This window comes from Hippoglossus stenolepis, chromosome 21 (assembly GCF_022539355.2).
Source record: "Hippoglossus stenolepis isolate QCI-W04-F060 chromosome 21, HSTE1.2, whole genome shotgun sequence".
In the NCBI taxonomy this organism is placed as follows: domain Eukaryota; kingdom Metazoa; phylum Chordata; class Actinopteri; order Pleuronectiformes; family Pleuronectidae; genus Hippoglossus; species Hippoglossus stenolepis.
In genome coordinates, this window is record NC_061503.1 from 13,155,651 (window position 1) to 13,173,622 (window position 17,972).

Here is a 17,972-nt window from a genome sequence, read left to right on the forward strand (position 1 = left end):
CACACTTTAAGCTGCATTTTATGCTATGAAAAGTGTTACATGCTTCAAAAGTTAATGTTTTTATCTTTTGGCACATACCAAGTTGTAAAAGTTTAATAGTTTTTGCGAAATCCTGGTAACAGACAAACAATGAAAACATAACCTCTTTGGCAAAGGTTAATCGTCCAGACAGTTCCTGAAGTGACAAGTGTGCAACTACCAGGTGCACATGCAAAGCACTAAAGTAGCACCACATGCATCCTGTGGATGTGTCAGTCAAGACGAAATCATTATATTACCCTAAAGAAGTCAGGCATTATTGCCAAAACTTTCCAGTTTTCTTTTCTTTATCTGTATCCGTGCTGATAGTGAAATAATTGCATTTCCTCATCGGGATCATAAAGTTTGATCTACTGTAAATAGAAAAACAACATTCTCTCGACCAGACGTCTGTTCTTCGTAGTTGTTTAAGTTGGAAGGTCTCATGATATCAGTGGGCTCTTAAGATCCTTATAATTGTTTCATTGCACATAGTTGTCCGCAGGAAAAAGGAGATACTCCAGAATGAGCTTCTCCATTAAAAACCGTGGGGGAAAGGACAACCCACTGCTGCAGTATGTCCTCGATCACTCCATGAGGGAGCATCCAGTGCTGAAAAACCTCAGGCTGGTAAGGATGTCACAGTATCTGGAGTAATGCTGGGGACTGGCACAATTGAGCACTTGATGTCACAGGATGTAATCAAGTTTCACCGTGTAATTTTACGACTGTAATTTTATAACTGGTTTCCACTCGTTGCTTTCAGAGGACAATGGAGGACCCCGACAACGCCATGATGGTCGCCTGTGAGCAGTCACAGTTTATGGCCAATCTGGCAAAACTGATAAAAGCCAAGAAGGCATTAGAGATCGGTAAGTTGTGTTAGGATTTCACGTCCCATCTAGTCTCTGAAGTGGGTCTTCCTTGAGATCCCACAATCCTCTACAAGTTTCCATGTTTCTCCTTTCATCCATGGTGTGGGTTTTAATGCCTTGTTGTATTCACAGGAGTATACACAGGTTACAACACACTCAGCATAGCACTGGCTTTGCCTGACGATGGAGTTATGGTGGCGTGTGACATCAGTGAAGATTACGCCAACATTGGAAAAACCTTCTGGAAAGAGGTACAATTCCCTTTCATAAAGTACATAGCTTTACTATGTGGGTCAATATATGTGTCATACGGCTGTATTGTCCCATATTACAACATTCTGATTGGTGCCGAGGATTTTCACACAGCACAAGCAATAGACGCAGTGTTGTTGTGTTTAACACAAGTTTGTTTAATCTGCATGTCTCTTAGACAGTGTCTCTTAGACTTTTGTGGGATAAGAGATAATGTCTGTATCAGTCTGCCAAAGGCTGTGGCAAACCACTAAACAATTACAAACTCAAATTAATCAACATCACCAATTTTGTAAGTCATATATGAAATATTTGCTGGTTCCAACTTCTCAAATGTGAAGATCTGCTTGTTTTCTCAGTTTTATATCATTGTTACTGAATTATTACTTTATGCTCTAGACTGTTGCTTGGAAAAAGAAAAGCAAAAGCATTTATTGGCCTCTCAGATTGGCTCCTATGCAAATGTCTAATTAAAATTCATCACTATACAGAAACGGTTATGTTTGGGCAACCAGTTTAAAAAAAGAAAACAATATTATCACACATTCAAATACACTCATGAAAGGAATCCTGATATTGATCATGTCCCATCTGTTATCAAACAAATGATCTTACTTCTAAAATGTTTGTTTTTCTTTTTGTTTACAGGCTGAAGTGGAGCAAAAGATTGATCTGCGTATACAGCCAGCAGTGGCAACTCTAGGTACAGAAACACATCGCTTTATAAATCTCAGGAATATGACTTAGTTTTCCTGAAATAATATAAGTTCATAAAAGAAGTGAGAAGTTATTTCACATCCACAACTTCTATATTATTGTCTCTCTCTGCCCTCTGGTTTCTATCAGATGAACTCCTCGACGCTGGACAGGCTGAAACATTTGACTTTGTCTTCATCGATGCCGACAAAGTTAGCTATGACGCCTACTATGAAAAGTCCCTGCAGCTGTTGAGGAAAGGAGGCATCATCGCCATCGACAATGTAAACAAACAACAAATATCTTAATTTGAGCTGCAGCAGGAGGAAAATTTAAACAGTTAATCTCAAACATTTTTTTTCCCATGCAGGTGCTTTGGGGCGGGAAGGTCCTGAGTCCGTCTCCTGATGACGCAGAGACTGTGGCCATCGACAAGCTGAACAAGAAGTTGAACAGAGATATTCGCATCATCCTCAGTATGCTCACAGTGGCAGACGGCCTCACACTAGCCATCAAACTGTAGGATAGTTCTCTGATATGTTCAGTGATTTATAGGCTTTAGGAAGTAGGCGACACAACGAGACTGTCATCTTAAAGTTGGGTGAATTATTATCTGGGGAATGTGATGGTTCCTGAATCATACTCATATAAGTCTAGGCTTGTTCTACTAGAAATTGATTTGGAGATTACTAAACACTGTCTTGATATGAACTCACACAACTAAGAAATACAATGTTCAGCGGACGTGGATGAATTTGATTAAAATTATTATTATAAATCCCATTTATTTTTGAGTGCATCATTATTTAACCAAATGGATTTCATTCCATTCTCAACAACACCAGGAGAGGTTAAAGGTGGATTTCAGGTCTTTATTGCAAAGGTAGATACACCAACACACAAACTGTTTCCTGGTCAAGTGTCACAGTCCTCAAAGATTAGAAGAAAGACGGATGATACACTCGGATATTCTTTCACTCACATCACACAGGGAGAAAAAAAATCAGTTGTACAGTAGAGTGCCACTTAAAAGCAGCTATTTAAGGTATATCACACAGCATGATTAACCTATATAAGTTATCTCGAAATCATACTATCAGTATTAATGATCATAATAATAATGCTCAAGACAAAACCAAAATATGTAACATCAGTACATGTGAGCTTCATTGCCATGACAACACTGCCCCTCTGTACAAATACACATATTACATCTTGTTTTTTTATGTGAATGTAATATGTTTTTAATCACATGAGGAACAATCCAATATATTACTTGCATGTGTTTATATATTTATCACATTGAGTTCCACATGATAAAATTTGGAGATATTGTATTTCCAGTTAGTATTTTCTTAGCAGATTAAGACTGATGTCACACAGTGTCTTGTTTTGTTCAAGCAAGTCCACCCACACACTTTTAATTTACTTTTAAGAAAGTAAAATATGAATTATCAAAGTCATTTCCCATATTGATAAAACTTGATGATGAAGGATTACAGAAACTATTTCTGCTCTTTGATCAAATACAGGCCTTTAAACTTGCAGCGGAATGAATCCACACCGTGTTTTTGTTATTGTCACTCATACTCAGCACAAAGGACGTAACAACTACACCCAGTTTCACTGACACACATTTTTAACATCACGCGACATGCTGCGCTGACGAAAGGGAAGGGGGCTGAGGGCGTGTGTTAATACAGCCCTATCATATGAGCTGCTGCAGGTCATATGACTGTATACATGACTGGCTTAAATTGAATAGTTCGTAAGAGCAGGGATCACACAAAGGCTTCCTCTGCTACTTTAGTGGTGAGTGGTTTTATGTCGTGGTGTGAGTCTCTCTTCAGCTGCAGCCACACGATGCATTTGGAGGAATCTGCACATGTGGATGTCCAAAGTGTTTTCAGTCGCATCTTCCGATCACAGCGATCCTTGCTGGGGTGGAGCTGCGCTGCATGTGTTTGCGTCTGTACTCGAACCTGCGTTGGCAGGAGTCTTATCGTGATGCTCGTATCGCCTTTAATCCCGCGGAGCTTCGCGTCTACTCGCCTTATTACGGTTAAGCCCTGAGGGAGGACGCGCTCGGCTCGGCTCCAGTGCGTAAAGCGGCGTGTGGCACCTTTGTTATAGCTCATTCAACGTGATGTCTTTCCGCGCTGTTTCCAAAGAGGCACTGGTGGGATCCATCACACTGGGAGTTGTGTTTGCTGCCGGTTACTTCCTGGGTAAGATCGAGGGGCCGTCTGAGCCTTGAAACTGAAACCGAGGCTGCTCCACCGAGGCGATGTCAGCTGTGGTGAAGTGTGTGTGTGTACAGGGCAGGTTGTGGACTCTATTAAACACATTGCACTGGGGGTTTCCCTGTGTGGATCGTACTGGTTTCCCCACAGGCTGAATCAAAGTTTCACAGAGGACATGCAGGGTTTAAAAATGGCCTTTAATCTGTGAGTGGAAATCCAGGCCGTGTGCGTATAGAGCCGCTTTCAGAGGAGGTCAGTGCTCATGTGATCTGCACCACGAGGAAACAAGTGAATTCCTTTCACAGTGTGGTTTGAGATCCCGCATGTGATAATCAGGCAATAATTACTCCATCGTTCACTATGTGATGTAATAATACAGGCTACTACCCTTATTGTAGCTGTGATACTGTGATCTTTTCAGTTTAATCTGAATAAAGGACAAGAACAAGTGATGCATTAAAGATTTCTGAATTAATTTCAGAGGTTTATGGAGACAAAGTAACGCTGCTGAGTGGAAAGTAAATAAAGAACCATTTATCAGCTCAGATTACGTAACACACCAGTGAGTTCAAAGTTAAACGTTATAGATTATTAACAGAAAATTATATTTGTATGCATTAACATGAATGAAAGTTGAACTATAAAAATATGCACGATCACTTCAGTATAATTCCTTTTCTACGTACAGTCAATGAGTTGCATAATTTGACAACCTGTACAGAGGCACCCGGTACAAAGTCCTCGTCCACTTATTCAACCATTCCTTTACGGAATGTATTGATTGTCATAATGGTTATTCAAATAAACTAGGAGCCTTTCAAAGAAACCATATTGCATTTACATGTATTGAGATCAGACGCATCTGGATCTAAATTGCCCCGGTTCATATATTAGCAATCTACACATGCCAAATTTTTTTTCCATAAAGAACTTAGTACAAACACAAGTGCAACAACCACCAGCACATGCAAACCACAAATTTATTTATCTGTTTCCGTGCTGATAGTGAAATAATTGCATTTCCTCATCGGGATCATAAAGTTTGATTTAATCTAAATCAGAGAAACAACATGTTCTCGACCAGACGTCTGTTTCTTGATAGATGTTTAAGTTGGAAGGTCTCATGACATCAGTGGGCTCTTAAGATCCTTATAATTGTTTCCTTGCACATATTTGTCCGCAGGGAAAAGGAGACCTTTCAGAATGAGCATCTCCAAAAGTCACAGCGGGGGAAAGGACAACCCACTGCTGCAGTATGTCCTCAATCACTCCATGAGGGAGCATCCAGCCCTAAAAAACCTCCGGCTGGTAAGGATGTCACAGTATCTGGAGTAATGCTGTGGACTGGAACAATTAAGCACGTAATCAAGTTTTACCATGTAATTTTTACCACTGTAATTTGAAAACTGGTTTCCACTCGTTGCTTTCAGAGGACAATGGAGGACTCTGGGAACATCATGATGGTCGCCTGTGAGCAGTCACAGTTTATGGCCAATATGGCAAAACTAATAAAGACCAAGAAGGCATTAGAGATCGGTAAGTTGTGTTAAGATTTCACGTCCCATCTAGTCTCTGAAGTGTGTCTTCCTTGAGATCCCACAATCCTCTACAAGTTTCCATGTTTCTCCTTTCATCCATGGTGTGGGTTTTAATGCCTTGTTGTATTCACAGGAGTATACACAGGTTACAACACACTCAGCATAGCACTGACTCTGCCTGATGATGGAGTTATGGTGGCGTGTGACATCAGTGAAGATTACACCAACATTGGAAAAAAATTCTGGAAAGAGGTACAACTCGTAAAATACATTGCTTTACTATGTGGGTCAATATATGATGTGTTATTCTGCTGATTCTGATTGGTGCAGAGGATTTTCACACAGCACAAGCAATAGACGCAGTGTTGTTGTGTTTAAATGTTCTCGCTTTTATGAATATTTGTTTCTTTTAATTTACAGGCTGGAGTCGAGAAGAAGATTGATCTGCGTATACAGCCGGCCGTGAAAACTCTAGGTACAGAAACACATCGCTCTTCCTAACTCACTTTTCTTAGTGTAAGATTGCAAAGGTGAAAGGCTCGGGAATATGACTTATTTTTCCTGAAATAATAGGAAAAATAATAATAATAATAATTTTCAGATGCGTAAATTAGAGAAGAAGCGAAGAGGTCAATATATAATATATAGTGTGTGCATGTTAAAATGTTGTGGAGTGGCAGCAGTGAAAAAAAGAGACATACATCTTTTCTTTGATTATGGGTTAAAACTATGGATAATTTAAACTAAATATATTTTTGCTGTATTAGCTGTTGAGAATCTGCAAGGATCCGTCTCATACTACTGTACATCCGTCATGGTGTCCCTCCAGATGTGTATCTTATCTTCCCAGTGGTCATTCATTGGAGCAGCATGAGACGGATGTTTGGTAACAAGTCTGCTTTGTCTCCCTCTACCCTCTGGTTTCTATCAGATGAACTCCTTGACGCTGGACAGGCTGAGACATTTGACTTTGTCTTCATCGATGCCGACAAAGTTAGCTATGACACCTACTATGAGAAGTCCCTGCAGCTGTTGAGGAAAGGAGGCATCATCGCCATCGACAATGTAAACAAACAACAAATATCTAAATTTGAGCTCCAGCAGGAAGGAAACTTGAATTAACAGTTGTTTTTTCCACGCAGGTGCTTTGGGGCGGGAAGGTCGTGAATCCGTCTCCTGATGACGCAGACACTGTGGCCATCGACAAGCTGAACAAGAAGTTGCACAGAGATACTCGCGTCAGCCTCAGTATGCTCACAGTGGGAGACGGGCTCACACTAGCCATCAAACTATAGGATAGTTCTCTGATATGCTCAGTAATTTATAGGCTTTAGGAAGTAGGAGACACAAGGAGACAGAGTGAGATGTCTGCTGAATCACACTCATGTGTTGTCTGGGCTCGTGCTACTCGAAGTTGATCACTAAACCCTGTATTTTTTATTTCAATCAGTATTATTGCAAGACCATGTTCAGCGGACGTGGATGAATTTGATTAAAAAAATAATAAACCCCATTTCTTTTTGAGTGCATCATTATTTAAGCAAATAGATTTCATTCCATTCTCAACAACACCAGGAGAGGTTAAAGGCTGATTTCAGGACTTTATTGCAAAGGTAGATACACCAACACACAAACAGTTTCCTGATCAAGTGTCACAGTCCTCAAAGATGAGAAGAGGGATGGATAACACACTTGGATATTCTTTCACTCACATCACACAGGAAAATAAAAATCTGTTTTACAATTTTGTGCAACTTAAAAGCAGCTATTTAAGGTAGTGGAGGTTCTAAAACTCATCACACAGCACGATAAAGCTTCTCTGGGTAGATACGTGAAGACGAGCCAATCCGGATGGTTGGAGTTCTTCTTCCAACAGGCGGAACGTTGCTACCAAAAAAATTAAAGAAATGTGCAAATAACACAAAAGGAGAAGGAGCTTAAATTAAGGTTAAGTGTTCTATTGTGCAAAATAACAGCTCTGATTTACATTCTACGCTATCACACTTCAGCAAAATAACAAGGTGGTTGTTTTTTTAACCGTTTCTGTATTGTCAAAGTCAAGAAACCACAATCCAACACCCAGAGGAGGCTTTTCTTCATTAGGTAAAATAAACCGATTCATTCATCTGACTGAAACATGACTATATAGTGGAAACACAATGAAAGGAGGCTACTGGAAGGCTTTCCATCTGAACAGTGCATGAGAGCTCGGCTTGTGTTTTTGTTTTGGCTTCATTTCATAAGAATATCTGTTGCTGACCAGACATTAACACCCAGGGACTGAATCAGCTGATATTCTTCTCCTCATGAAACAGCAGAGCAGATCCTTATGCCTCCAGCTCCAGGCCCAGACCTAGTTTGTGACCACCAGCATTGATATTCTTCCCATCCACCTGTGCTGAGAGGATGAGTTTTATACCTGGAAAAAAAAAATCATATAGATTCAAGTAAACTCAAGAACAGATTATGTTTAACCGTGTTTTCAACCCTCAAAGATTTTTCTTACCAGGCCGCAGAGTCTGGGTGTATCCAACTCCTACCATGCTGGCATTATTCACCTTAGCCTGTAGAAAAAGCATTTTATTATGTTAGAAGAAAGCACATCTGAATCCAGACGTACATAAACACACAAGCAATAATCATGGAATAAATGCACCAGATTATTTGAAGTAACCCACAGCTGATGTGAAAGTCATAGAAATGTGACTTCTTATAGCATGAAGAAATGTGTTTTTAAATTCATGGATCAGCTGCTAAGAACAATCATTTGTTCCTCATCCCAGGACCTGACGTTCAACCTAACTTGAGATATGTTAACGGCAACAGAAAGATAAACATAACCGCCTTTGCAGTGGTTAAAAAAAAGGGCACTCACTGATATGGCAGCACTGGAGTCTAACTGGTATTTGGCAGCAATTCCAAAGCGGGTGCCGTTGCTGCCCGCTGTCCAGGCAAGATTCACAGCCGTCTCCAGATTGTCGTTCACCTTCTGGTAAATGGATCCGCCAAACTCTGAACCATCATTTCTGAAAACAACAAAACATGTGCAACATCACTTGCATGTCACCATTCTTCAAGTGGTTTTAACTGACACGAGATAAACAGATAAGCAAGTTATTTTTTTAAGTTATTTGAAGTTAAGGTACACATCTTGCTTAGTGTTTGATTCTTGATGTTCGAGCTTACATATTGGTGTGGAGCTGGAAGTCCCCAGTCTTGTAGCCGACAGAGAAGTTGCTCTGGGTAATCTTGGATTTGGCTGAGTCAAAGGTCATCTGGTAGCCAGCCAGCCAGCCCTCATAGCCGGCCACTGCTGCTCCGTGAATGGTAGGACCAGCAAAATCCAAGTCTGCATCAACACCGACATTAATGTATTCCCTTTTATAAGCTGTCTTGACCTTGCCGCTCTTCTTGCTGTGAAACAGAAAAAACAGAAACATGAAGAGGCGAGACGTTGGAAGGGTTTGTACGTTTGTACAAAACAATGAACTGTAGCTCACCCAGTATTTGGTGAAAACGTAGTGTCAAAAGTGAGTTTCAGGCCTTTAGTGATCTAAAGAAGAAGATGCTTCCGTCAGTCACACTGGATTTAGAGTAGTGCGTCATTAGTGGGATGATTGACGACATCATAAAGGTTCCACTTTACCTGATCCTCAACACAAATCTCTGTTCCAAGTGTGTTTTCCGTTGTCCACTTCTCTGTGAACATCAGCCCATATTCAGCCCACTTGTACTTGGTTTCCAGGGCTCCAGTGACCTTGCTGGTGTCTATGTTGGACAGCCCAGACGTTTTAAATTCCTACGGTGTAGAGGGGTTGAAAGAGTTAATCATTGATCACTTACAACTTATATAAGTTTTCAAAGCACCAATGACTTATCAACATATATGCTGATAACATAATATCTATGATTACCTAGAAGGAGCAGATAATGCCTACACTGCACTGCACTGCTGTATATGTGTAGTAACAGTTAAACTCACCACTCCACTTGGAGACTTTGTCTTCACATCAAGCTTCACCAGTCCAAAACCTACAAGGTCAAAGACAGAGAGGAACTATTGTTTGGGCAGTAGTACATTTCAAAACAGCCCCCCCAGTCCTCCGGAGGTCAATAAATGAATACACCCACGTAAAAATTATAAAAAATATATATAATCTTTTGCTTCCATTTACCATATCCCTTGTTGAAGATGTCCTTTGCTGATTTGCCGAGGTCTGCGTACACTGGAGGAACTGCCATTGTGCCTGTCACAAAATAACAGAGACAGTAAATGTGACGGAACATTTTTATTGGGAGACAAATGCATACCAAACCAATCAGTAATAGAAAATACAACAATCAAAGAAAATTTAAGGTAATTAAAGACAAACAAAACAAGAAAATGAAACATGAAACAAGATGTATTAGACCTGGCAACAAAAAACAGTGAATATACTGGATTAGGAGAATAAATAACAATCTGTCAATTGGGGGGATATTAACAGAATTGATTAACTGGTAGTTTACTGATACTAAGTCGTCTTCAAACTCAACCATCATTCTATTAAGTAGTTATAAGGTAGTTGACCTTAAAATTGAACATTCATCATTAAATCCATATTTTGTGGAGTGAAATACATGATTATTAATATAAAACAATGCTAGAATTCAGCCCCATAGCTCAATTGTCATGTTCTGTGAATCAGACACATACGTGAATCAGAGGATGACTTCTTTGTGTTTTTAGTATTCAAATAAAAATGTACCTTTGCCAATAATAATAATAACAATTAGTATTTTCACACACATTTGTTGCAGGGGGCGTTTTCTAGCTAGCTAATGGGCGGTGTTAGCTTCATGTACACAGTGTTAGCCATCTTTCCGACATTCACACGCAGAACAACACGAACAAACCTGAGCAGTTGTGGGGTTTATTACTTACTAGTGTTACTGTCGCTGCTGGTTGTGTTGCAGTGAACTTGTGAGGTGAATACAAGCGGCGGAATGGAGCCGGAGACACGTGTAGGACGAAGTGAAGGAGTCACCGCAACAAACACTTCTCTCCTCCTGACCTCGGCGCCGGAAGGACCCGGAATTATAGCTGCTCGCTGCGTGCCTGTGTGAAAAGTCGGAGCGACGTTATTTTAGTGACTGTGGGACCAGTCCGGGTTATTCTTCTATGATTCTACAGGAGTGAACATACCTATTTTTATTTGTTAAAGTTTTTAATGCCATGTTTGTGCTGCCAGTGAACACCGGCAAGTGGAAGCCCGCTGAATCACCATGGCAACCACTAAGCTAATGTAAGGCCCCGATCTCACTTTTAACCTGGGAAATGAAAATAAAGAGAAATATGGAAATCATTTACCAACAATTAGTAGTTGAAAATTCATCTATTATACATTATTAAATTATTTGTTATATTTTATTGTTATACACACAGTCACATTTCATTGATTTACATTGATTTCCTGCAAACTTCTCCTAGCCTCCTAATCCTGACTCTTATCCTAACCCAGTATTAACCTGAACTTTAACCTTGACATTAACTTTTTACTTAGAAGAGGCCTTCATCTTAAAATGTAAGGATTTATGGGGTCTCACTTTTTGTCCCCATAAGGAAGACAAGTCCCCACAATGTGACCATATTTAGGAACTGTTGGGTTTCTCTATAAATTGCAAGGCCTTGGATTTTGTGAAGCACTTTGTAACCTTGTTTGGATAAGTGCAATACAAATAAAGTTATTATATATTTAGGTCCCCACAGCATCAGTAATACCTGGACCAAACAAATAAACACAAATAGACACATAGGTTTGCACAGCTATCTTTATCAGTACATTAAATAAATAATGTGCAAACCAAAACTTTATCACTAACCTCAACCATGACCCATTCATACCAAACTCTACTGACCTTAATCAGGACCTCAGAAATAAAGTTTTGCCTTATAAGGACTGGGCTTTGGTCCCCATGAGGTGGACTGGTCCTGACAAGGTCAATGTTTATGCTGGAAAAGGTCCTAAACATATTATGTATATATGTCTACTCACCTTTACAGACTTGTAATTGGTTGATATGCACAGCAAACAATAGTAACTCTCAGGCTTCACGGTAAATGATTTGGCAATAAATGGGGAAAAAAAATCAGAAACCAGTCTGTGAATACAGCACTTTAATGATGGAAATGACCAAGCGAGACATCAAACAACTCAAGTGGCTTCGCATATGAACATAAGAGCATCATCATTCCTCAATGAAAAGTCACCTTTATTCAGATTCTCATGTACCTAACGTGCTGCAATGACCAAAGCAACAACATGTTTTACTGCAGCGGCAAGTATCACTCGATGAAATGCAGAGGCCCATCTGAAATCTACATTACACTTAAATAGCACATTGTGTTTCAAACAAAAGTTACAAGCAACTGTAAACATTTCTCTATGTGCATGTTGCTGCAACTGTACATGAAATATAAAAATACCTATCAACATTTACAAAAATGAAATAAATTAATAGCAACAAATACCTACAAATGAAAAGGTTCCTATTTAAAGAACCGTTACTACAGATTTAATGTCAAGGGGGTCCTATCTGGGTGAGCTCAAATGGTATACGGGTCATTTACACTGTATGGTGATTTAAAAAAGCACTATCCAACTACCCAACTGTAAACATAGTAAGATTTGGAATATTTCTACACAGCAAGAGAACTATCGTATACTCAAGGTAATTGGCAAATGGAATAATACTTAAGACAGCTGGAAATACAATTAATTCCACGCATTTGGCTGATAGAGACATCTTTAAATGTATCTCTTCTAGGTCTGTTAAGAGAAATTAGGCTACGTGAACAATAAAAACAAATAAGTCAATGCATGTTAATCTAAGCTGTGGATTTTCTCTTTTAGTATTTAGCAACACTGTCCAAATGTAAGCGTAATCTCAAGGAATGCAGGAGACTTTCAAAACATCTGCTTCTCACCGTGATGGAAAGAAACTGCTATACAGGAAAAGAGCATTAACTTCAGGTAGCTCTTTACATATTGCTTCAACAGTGGTCCACAGAGTTATGTTCTGATAAATTACAAAGTCAGAAGACAAAACCTTCAGTCAGGAATCAAGATCCAAACCTTGAAATGATTTTTTAAATTGCACTAGGAATGGTTAACACCCGTGGGCCACACTGGATGCATGAGTGGCGCGAGTGCATTGTGGAAACGCCTTGTTATAAAGGTTAGAGCAGCCACACTGCTCTTCGGGGCCTCGCCTATTTTCTTAACACGCGTGGTTCACAACAAAATAGACAGTGAAAATCTTCTTTCACCGCAGTTTCAGTGTCTATCAGTCGAATATGTCACAAATGTAAAAACTTCCTGTACCTGTTTCAAAGTAAAATCACTCTCGCGTTTCTGTTGAGTGAATCCATTAATTTGTTTAAACGTGGTTTGTATTGTTATTGCACGACCAGAAAATACACAGCTTCATAAGATACAGTCTTGACATTTAGTTGAGTACATAGGCTGGTTTTCCTTCCTGGACCCGAAACCTCACATAGCGGTTCAACAACAAACTCGCAAGAGACGCAGCATATCAGCGACGCAGCTGTCACACGCACCCGGTGTGGCCCGGGCGTAACTGCTGGGAAGGATTAGCTACACTGCTGCCTGAGAATTTTCAGACGTGTCTTCCTACTTTCACATACTATCTAAACACTAAGTCATTAACCTGGGAGTGACCAGAAAAAAATGTTGTTCGCTCCTTCAGTTTTCAAGTCAGGCAGAAAGTGTTTTTGCTTTTAAACTCGGCAGGGTTTTATAGATTTAGTCTACTCCTCCTAAAAATGGGGATAGGGGTAGCAGGTTAGTAGCTAAGTCCCAGAATATGAGAGGGTATGGCTAAGTGTATCCCATCATGCCTCCGTGCTGACGGGGGTGACATCAGTTGTCTTTCCTGGTGAGGACATCACACACCGCCTCAGTTGGCAACTTCACAAAGCAGACAAAACAGCACAGGTTAAGTAGTTTCTGACTGTACCGATGTTGCTCTTGTTTTGTTTTTTTTCTTCTATCCTATCAGCCTCCTTATCACAGCAGGTCTGGAGAAGGGCCAGCAGTACTCGTTGGGGACGGGTCCGTTGACATTGCACTCGAAGAAGGAGAACATGGGGAACCAGATGCGAGCTCGTCGGCTCTGCTGGTAGGCCCGGGTGTTGGCTAGAGTGTGGTAGTACAGGAAGAGTCTGGTAGTGATGTAGAAGGCGATGAACACGTCGATGGAGTAGTGTTCATGTGCGGCCAGGATGAAGAAGATGCCGAAAAGATTGAGGACCCAGGACAACGTGTGAATGAAGTTCCAGCTTCGTGGGGTGTCTGTATCAAAGAGACAGAAAGCAGTTTTATATATTATTTTTAGTACACCAACCAGAAATGTAGTATATTCGTGTGTGCAGGGCTTCTGCCAGTTTAAACAAAATTAAAATCACTATAATTGAAGATAGGGTTGAGTAGTCTTGTAGAGAATAACCCCTCACGAGACATATTTATGAGTTTTTAAGGCCAAACTTCAGATTAGACTGGGGCCATCTACTTTTTAAAATTTTCAGTTGTAGTACCAAAGAAAAACACCAAGTGGCAACAAAAGCACAATATTTATCAAATATGGTCGATTCCTCATGATTGAGTATTTCAACCCTCTGTTTTCACAGCTTTTAGTGACACATCATTTCTCGTAATTTACATGAATGAATATGGACTAAATCTGGAAACGTTATTTTATTTTAAGTCAACCAAATAAAAACAGAGATTATTCTGTATCAAATATTTATTTTGCGTTCAAGGATTTAAATGAGACAGATCTGTTGGATTAATACTTCAAATGTTCATTTGTAACATAGCTCTTTAGGGGCTTTAGAGATCCTTAATGGAAGAATCAAATTCAGTTATCATTCATTATTATCATTTATTCAAATTAAATTATCCAAGGGACTCTTTTCAGTGTAAAACCAAATTCAGGGGTTCACAGCTAGAAGCTACTCACACTCTGTGACGAAGAAGTTGAGCATGGTGAGGACCACAGTGTGACCACTGAACATGTAGTCACCACAAGTATGCACTCCGGTCAGGCTCATCCCAAAGCCGCTCCAGATGGCAACAGCTCGCTGCAGTTTGGCCCACATGTCACCGTATATCTGGAGGGAGGGAACAAGAGAAACTGTGAATGCTGCGGTCTTGATGCAGGAATGTGGCGTTTGAGATATGACAAACACAATCTTGGTTAGTGTGTTACCTTTCCCGAGCACTGCAGGTGCTGTCCTGGCACTGACAGGGAAGTGACAAACATGGTGATGCAGCGCAGCATGAACACCGTCCCCATGAGGCTGCACAAACGCCGCAACAGGATGGATCTACAAGTAGCGAGATATAATTATCCTGAGTCTTCCATGTCATTGATTAATGGGAAACACTGTAGGTGACCCACAGAACAATCCCCGCAGAGACAACATTGTGCTGATGGCAAGGACTGTTAGAAGTGTACCTGTGTTTATGCAGCAGCAGAACGAGCAGCCAGATGTTGCAGAGGATCACTCCACATGCCTCCGCCATGGCAAAGGCCCACGGTATTCTAGGCACACTGTTGAGAAAGGTAAACAGATTTGTGCTTAAAATAATAGATGATTGTTTGACAAGAATGTTATTTATTAACCCAAAATCCAAACATTCTGATTCTATGTGAAGATTTGCTGCTTTTCTCCCTTTCATATTTTTTGTTAATTATATATTCTTGCAAAGGCAATTTCAATATGGCACCACATGCATACACACAAAATTCCCCAAAGACTATCTTCAAAGTTTCAACGTCCATGACTGATTTTAAAAGCAAATATATACTTAAGCTACTGACAATATCACTAGATTGAGGCAAAATCTTAAAAGGTTTGTAACTAGCCTCAGTAGATGAACTAAATTCTGGCGTTTCCCTGAAATCAGCTGTCCCAATCAGAAATTCCATGAAAATCTCAAAGCTGGTCATAAACAATGGTTCACACTACAAAGTAGGTCACTTTAAAAAAACTTTCAAAAAGATCTCTTTGAACCAAAGCAAGCCCACCAGGAATATGGAAGGATAATAATAGAACCATGTTCAAGGAAGTAGGTCAGTTATAATGTCCACCATCTGGTGTGATATCTTGACAGGTCATAAGAATATAGATTTCTGTTTCATTCTGTCTTTGTCATTTCACTGCTGACTAATGTCTTTTTTTGTTAATGGCATGGATGGTGAAAAAATGCTTAAGAAGAATCTAAAAAATAAATCACTCACCTGTCTAGGAAGATATCTGGCAGTGGAGGGTATGTGCGCATGTCAGGGACCCTCTCATGCACTATGACCATGACAAAGGATGTGAACCCAAACACAAACACCACGTAGATGGAGCTGAGCACTGTCTTCCAGTACTCTGGATCCAGACGCCTGGTCTGCTGCTTGTACTTTCCATTGGTGTACTGGTGATACTCCTCTCCCACCGGTGCTGTGTCAGTGCTGTCACAGTCTCTGCCCGAGTCTCCGTTACACATCCAGTCCAAACTTCCCCCAGAGGCTGTAGGAGAGTGGCCGTCGAAGGGAAGACCGAGCTCCTCCAGCACGTCCATGTTCTGTTTCTGAAGTTTGCGGATCGCCACCATTAGCCGCTTGATGTCCCCCAGCACCTTGAGCTCCAGAGGCTGCGCACGGAGGTCGTACTCGCTGAGGGCGAGCAGACTGGTGCCGTCCAGTCGGTGCTTGTTGCACAGCAGGTCCACATAGTCACAGAAGCCCTCTTCCTTCAGCCACTTGGCGACGTGTTTGGGCGTCCAGCGACGGACACTCAGTTGGGTCATTTCCTCCTCGTCCGAGGGCTGGAGGGAAAGAACGTCAAAGCTCTCCTTTACTGTCAATATCAGCTCGTTATTGACTTCCTCTCACACTAACGAAAGGGATCTTAAGGAGAAGTAGACACTGTAAGCACCACCTTATTTCCACTGAATCAGCAACATGAATTTAAAACAAACCCTGCAGGACTGCAACACAGGTAGAAAACAACAGTTATGAGAATCACTGAACCTCACACCCTGAGCAAATACAAAGAGGCAACCAGTGTTAAGAACTGTAAGATCACACACCCTCAAAATGTAGGTGAAAGGGCAGAAACACTCCCAAGGGCAAACAGTGACTTCTGTTACAGATCATGACTTTTCAAATATGATCCCAACCCTGTTATTTGGCTGATTGGTCCTCCACACGGAGCAGAACAGTCCCTGTTAATTTAACTTAACCCAGGTCTCTAAAGTCTGTCCCCACGATTTACCAACACATTCCCACAGTGTCAGCATGTCCGCATGACGAGCCGTTCTATGATGTCATGACACCCTGGTATTTGTGGTTTGCACAAACAGCTGTCATCCTGCAGTCAACCACATTATTGTCTCAACACTATAATTGGGGCCCTGGAGCTAATCTACTGCTAACGTGCTTCGGTATCTTGTAATAAGTACCACCCCCCCACCTGACAGGTTAGCATTACATGTGTAACCACGTTCGTTCCTGCGGTGAACAAGCACACGAGAGCATCCTCCAGCCGCTGGATCAGAACAACCCACAACCCCGCGAGGCTAATTCCGGCTAACGGTGGCTAGCTGGCTAACTAGCTAACTAGCATGCCCGCTTGTTAGCATGATGGCTGCGCCGCGCCTGACGCTCACTCACCCGGACAGAGACACGGACAGTGGAGGACACGGGGAGCGTCTCTTCTTCAGCTAGCTAGCTGAACGGCATCTCAATGGAGCCCGGAGACGCGTTGGCCTTTGCTGCGACGGCTCGTTGGGGCTCATGACGCCCCGGCTCCGCGCTGGTTAGCATGTTCACAACAAGAACATGCGGTAATGTTTAGCATAGCTGCGCACGTAGAATTAGCCCCAGGGAGGTTAGCGCGACGGGGGCTACCTGACCGACACTGACCCCAACTGGTGGTCACGCAGAACTGCAGCGTCCTTTTACATGTTTTATTTTTTTGATGAAATGCTGTTGATTCTTTGTGCACTTAAAGGGATAGTTCACCCAAAAAATGAAAATTCACTCATTATCTACTCACCACTGTGCCGGTGGACGGGTGGGTGAAGTGTCTGAGTCCACAAAACACTGCTGGAGTTTCAGGGGTAAACAGCGTTGCAGCCAAATCCAATACAATTGAAGTAAATGGTGACCACTTCTTCAAACAGTAAAAAAACAACAGAAAAAAACATAACATGCCTCCATGCTGCTCTTGTGGTGTCACCCAAGTGTCCGTATCCCAGACGTTCAAATTCGACTCGAAACGGCATCATTAACAC

At 41.2% G+C, this 17,972-nt stretch overlaps 4 protein-coding genes across 7 annotated transcripts; 2 read left to right on the top strand and 2 right to left on the bottom strand.

Annotated features, from left to right (window-relative positions):
- The first annotated feature begins 313 nt into the window (after positions 1-313).
- On the top strand, positions 314-2,624 carry LOC118100751 (catechol O-methyltransferase domain-containing protein 1-like). The gene is made up of 6 exons (XM_035146113.2): positions 314-648; positions 785-890; positions 1,026-1,144; positions 1,794-1,848; positions 1,992-2,125; positions 2,212-2,624. Exons 1-6 carry the CDS (start codon positions 544-546, stop codon positions 2,362-2,364), a joined length of 672 nt encoding a protein of 223 aa, XP_035002004.2. The 5' UTR covers positions 314-543; the 3' UTR covers positions 2,365-2,624.
- Positions 2,625-3,862: 1,238 nt separating this feature from the next.
- LOC118100679 (catechol O-methyltransferase domain-containing protein 1) lies at positions 3,863-7,135 on the top strand. The gene is made up of 7 exons (XM_035146001.2): positions 3,863-4,069; positions 5,268-5,392; positions 5,515-5,620; positions 5,756-5,874; positions 6,043-6,097; positions 6,554-6,687; positions 6,765-7,135. The coding sequence occupies exons 1-7, from the start codon at positions 3,988-3,990 to the stop codon at positions 6,915-6,917; spliced, it is 774 nt and encodes a 257-aa protein (XP_035001892.1). The 5' UTR covers positions 3,863-3,987; the 3' UTR covers positions 6,918-7,135.
- Positions 7,136-7,210: 75 nt separating this feature from the next.
- On the bottom strand, positions 7,211-10,704 carry LOC118100678 (voltage-dependent anion-selective channel protein 2). The gene is made up of 9 exons (XM_035146000.2): positions 10,547-10,704; positions 9,798-9,869; positions 9,605-9,654; positions 9,269-9,421; positions 9,123-9,175; positions 8,809-9,036; positions 8,498-8,648; positions 8,129-8,186; positions 7,211-8,041 (listed from the first exon to the last, which is right to left on the bottom strand). The coding sequence occupies exons 2-9, from the start codon at positions 9,862-9,864 to the stop codon at positions 7,950-7,952; spliced, it is 852 nt and encodes a 283-aa protein (XP_035001891.1). The 5' UTR covers positions 9,865-9,869; positions 10,547-10,704; the 3' UTR covers positions 7,211-7,949.
- A 1,058-nt stretch (positions 10,705-11,762) lies between these two features.
- On the bottom strand, positions 11,763-17,753 carry LOC118100758 (sphingomyelin synthase-related protein 1). Of its 4 annotated transcripts, none has more exons than XM_035146126.2 (6): positions 17,735-17,753; positions 15,928-16,502; positions 15,142-15,237; positions 14,893-15,010; positions 14,644-14,794; positions 11,763-13,976 (listed from the first exon to the last, which is right to left on the bottom strand). In XM_035146126.2, exons 2-6 carry the CDS (start codon positions 16,482-16,484, stop codon positions 13,672-13,674), a joined length of 1,227 nt encoding a protein of 408 aa, XP_035002017.1. In that variant the 5' UTR covers positions 16,485-16,502; positions 17,735-17,753; the 3' UTR covers positions 11,763-13,671. The 4 variants fall into 4 exon arrangements, with proteins under 4 accessions (XP_035002017.1, XP_035002016.1, XP_035002015.1 ...); XM_035146125.2 differs by lacking the exon at positions 17,735-17,753 and adding an exon at positions 17,350-17,712 and having other exon boundaries at positions 15,928-16,584; XM_035146124.2 differs by lacking the exon at positions 17,735-17,753 and adding an exon at positions 17,350-17,711.
- Positions 17,754-17,972: the final 219 nt, after the last annotated feature.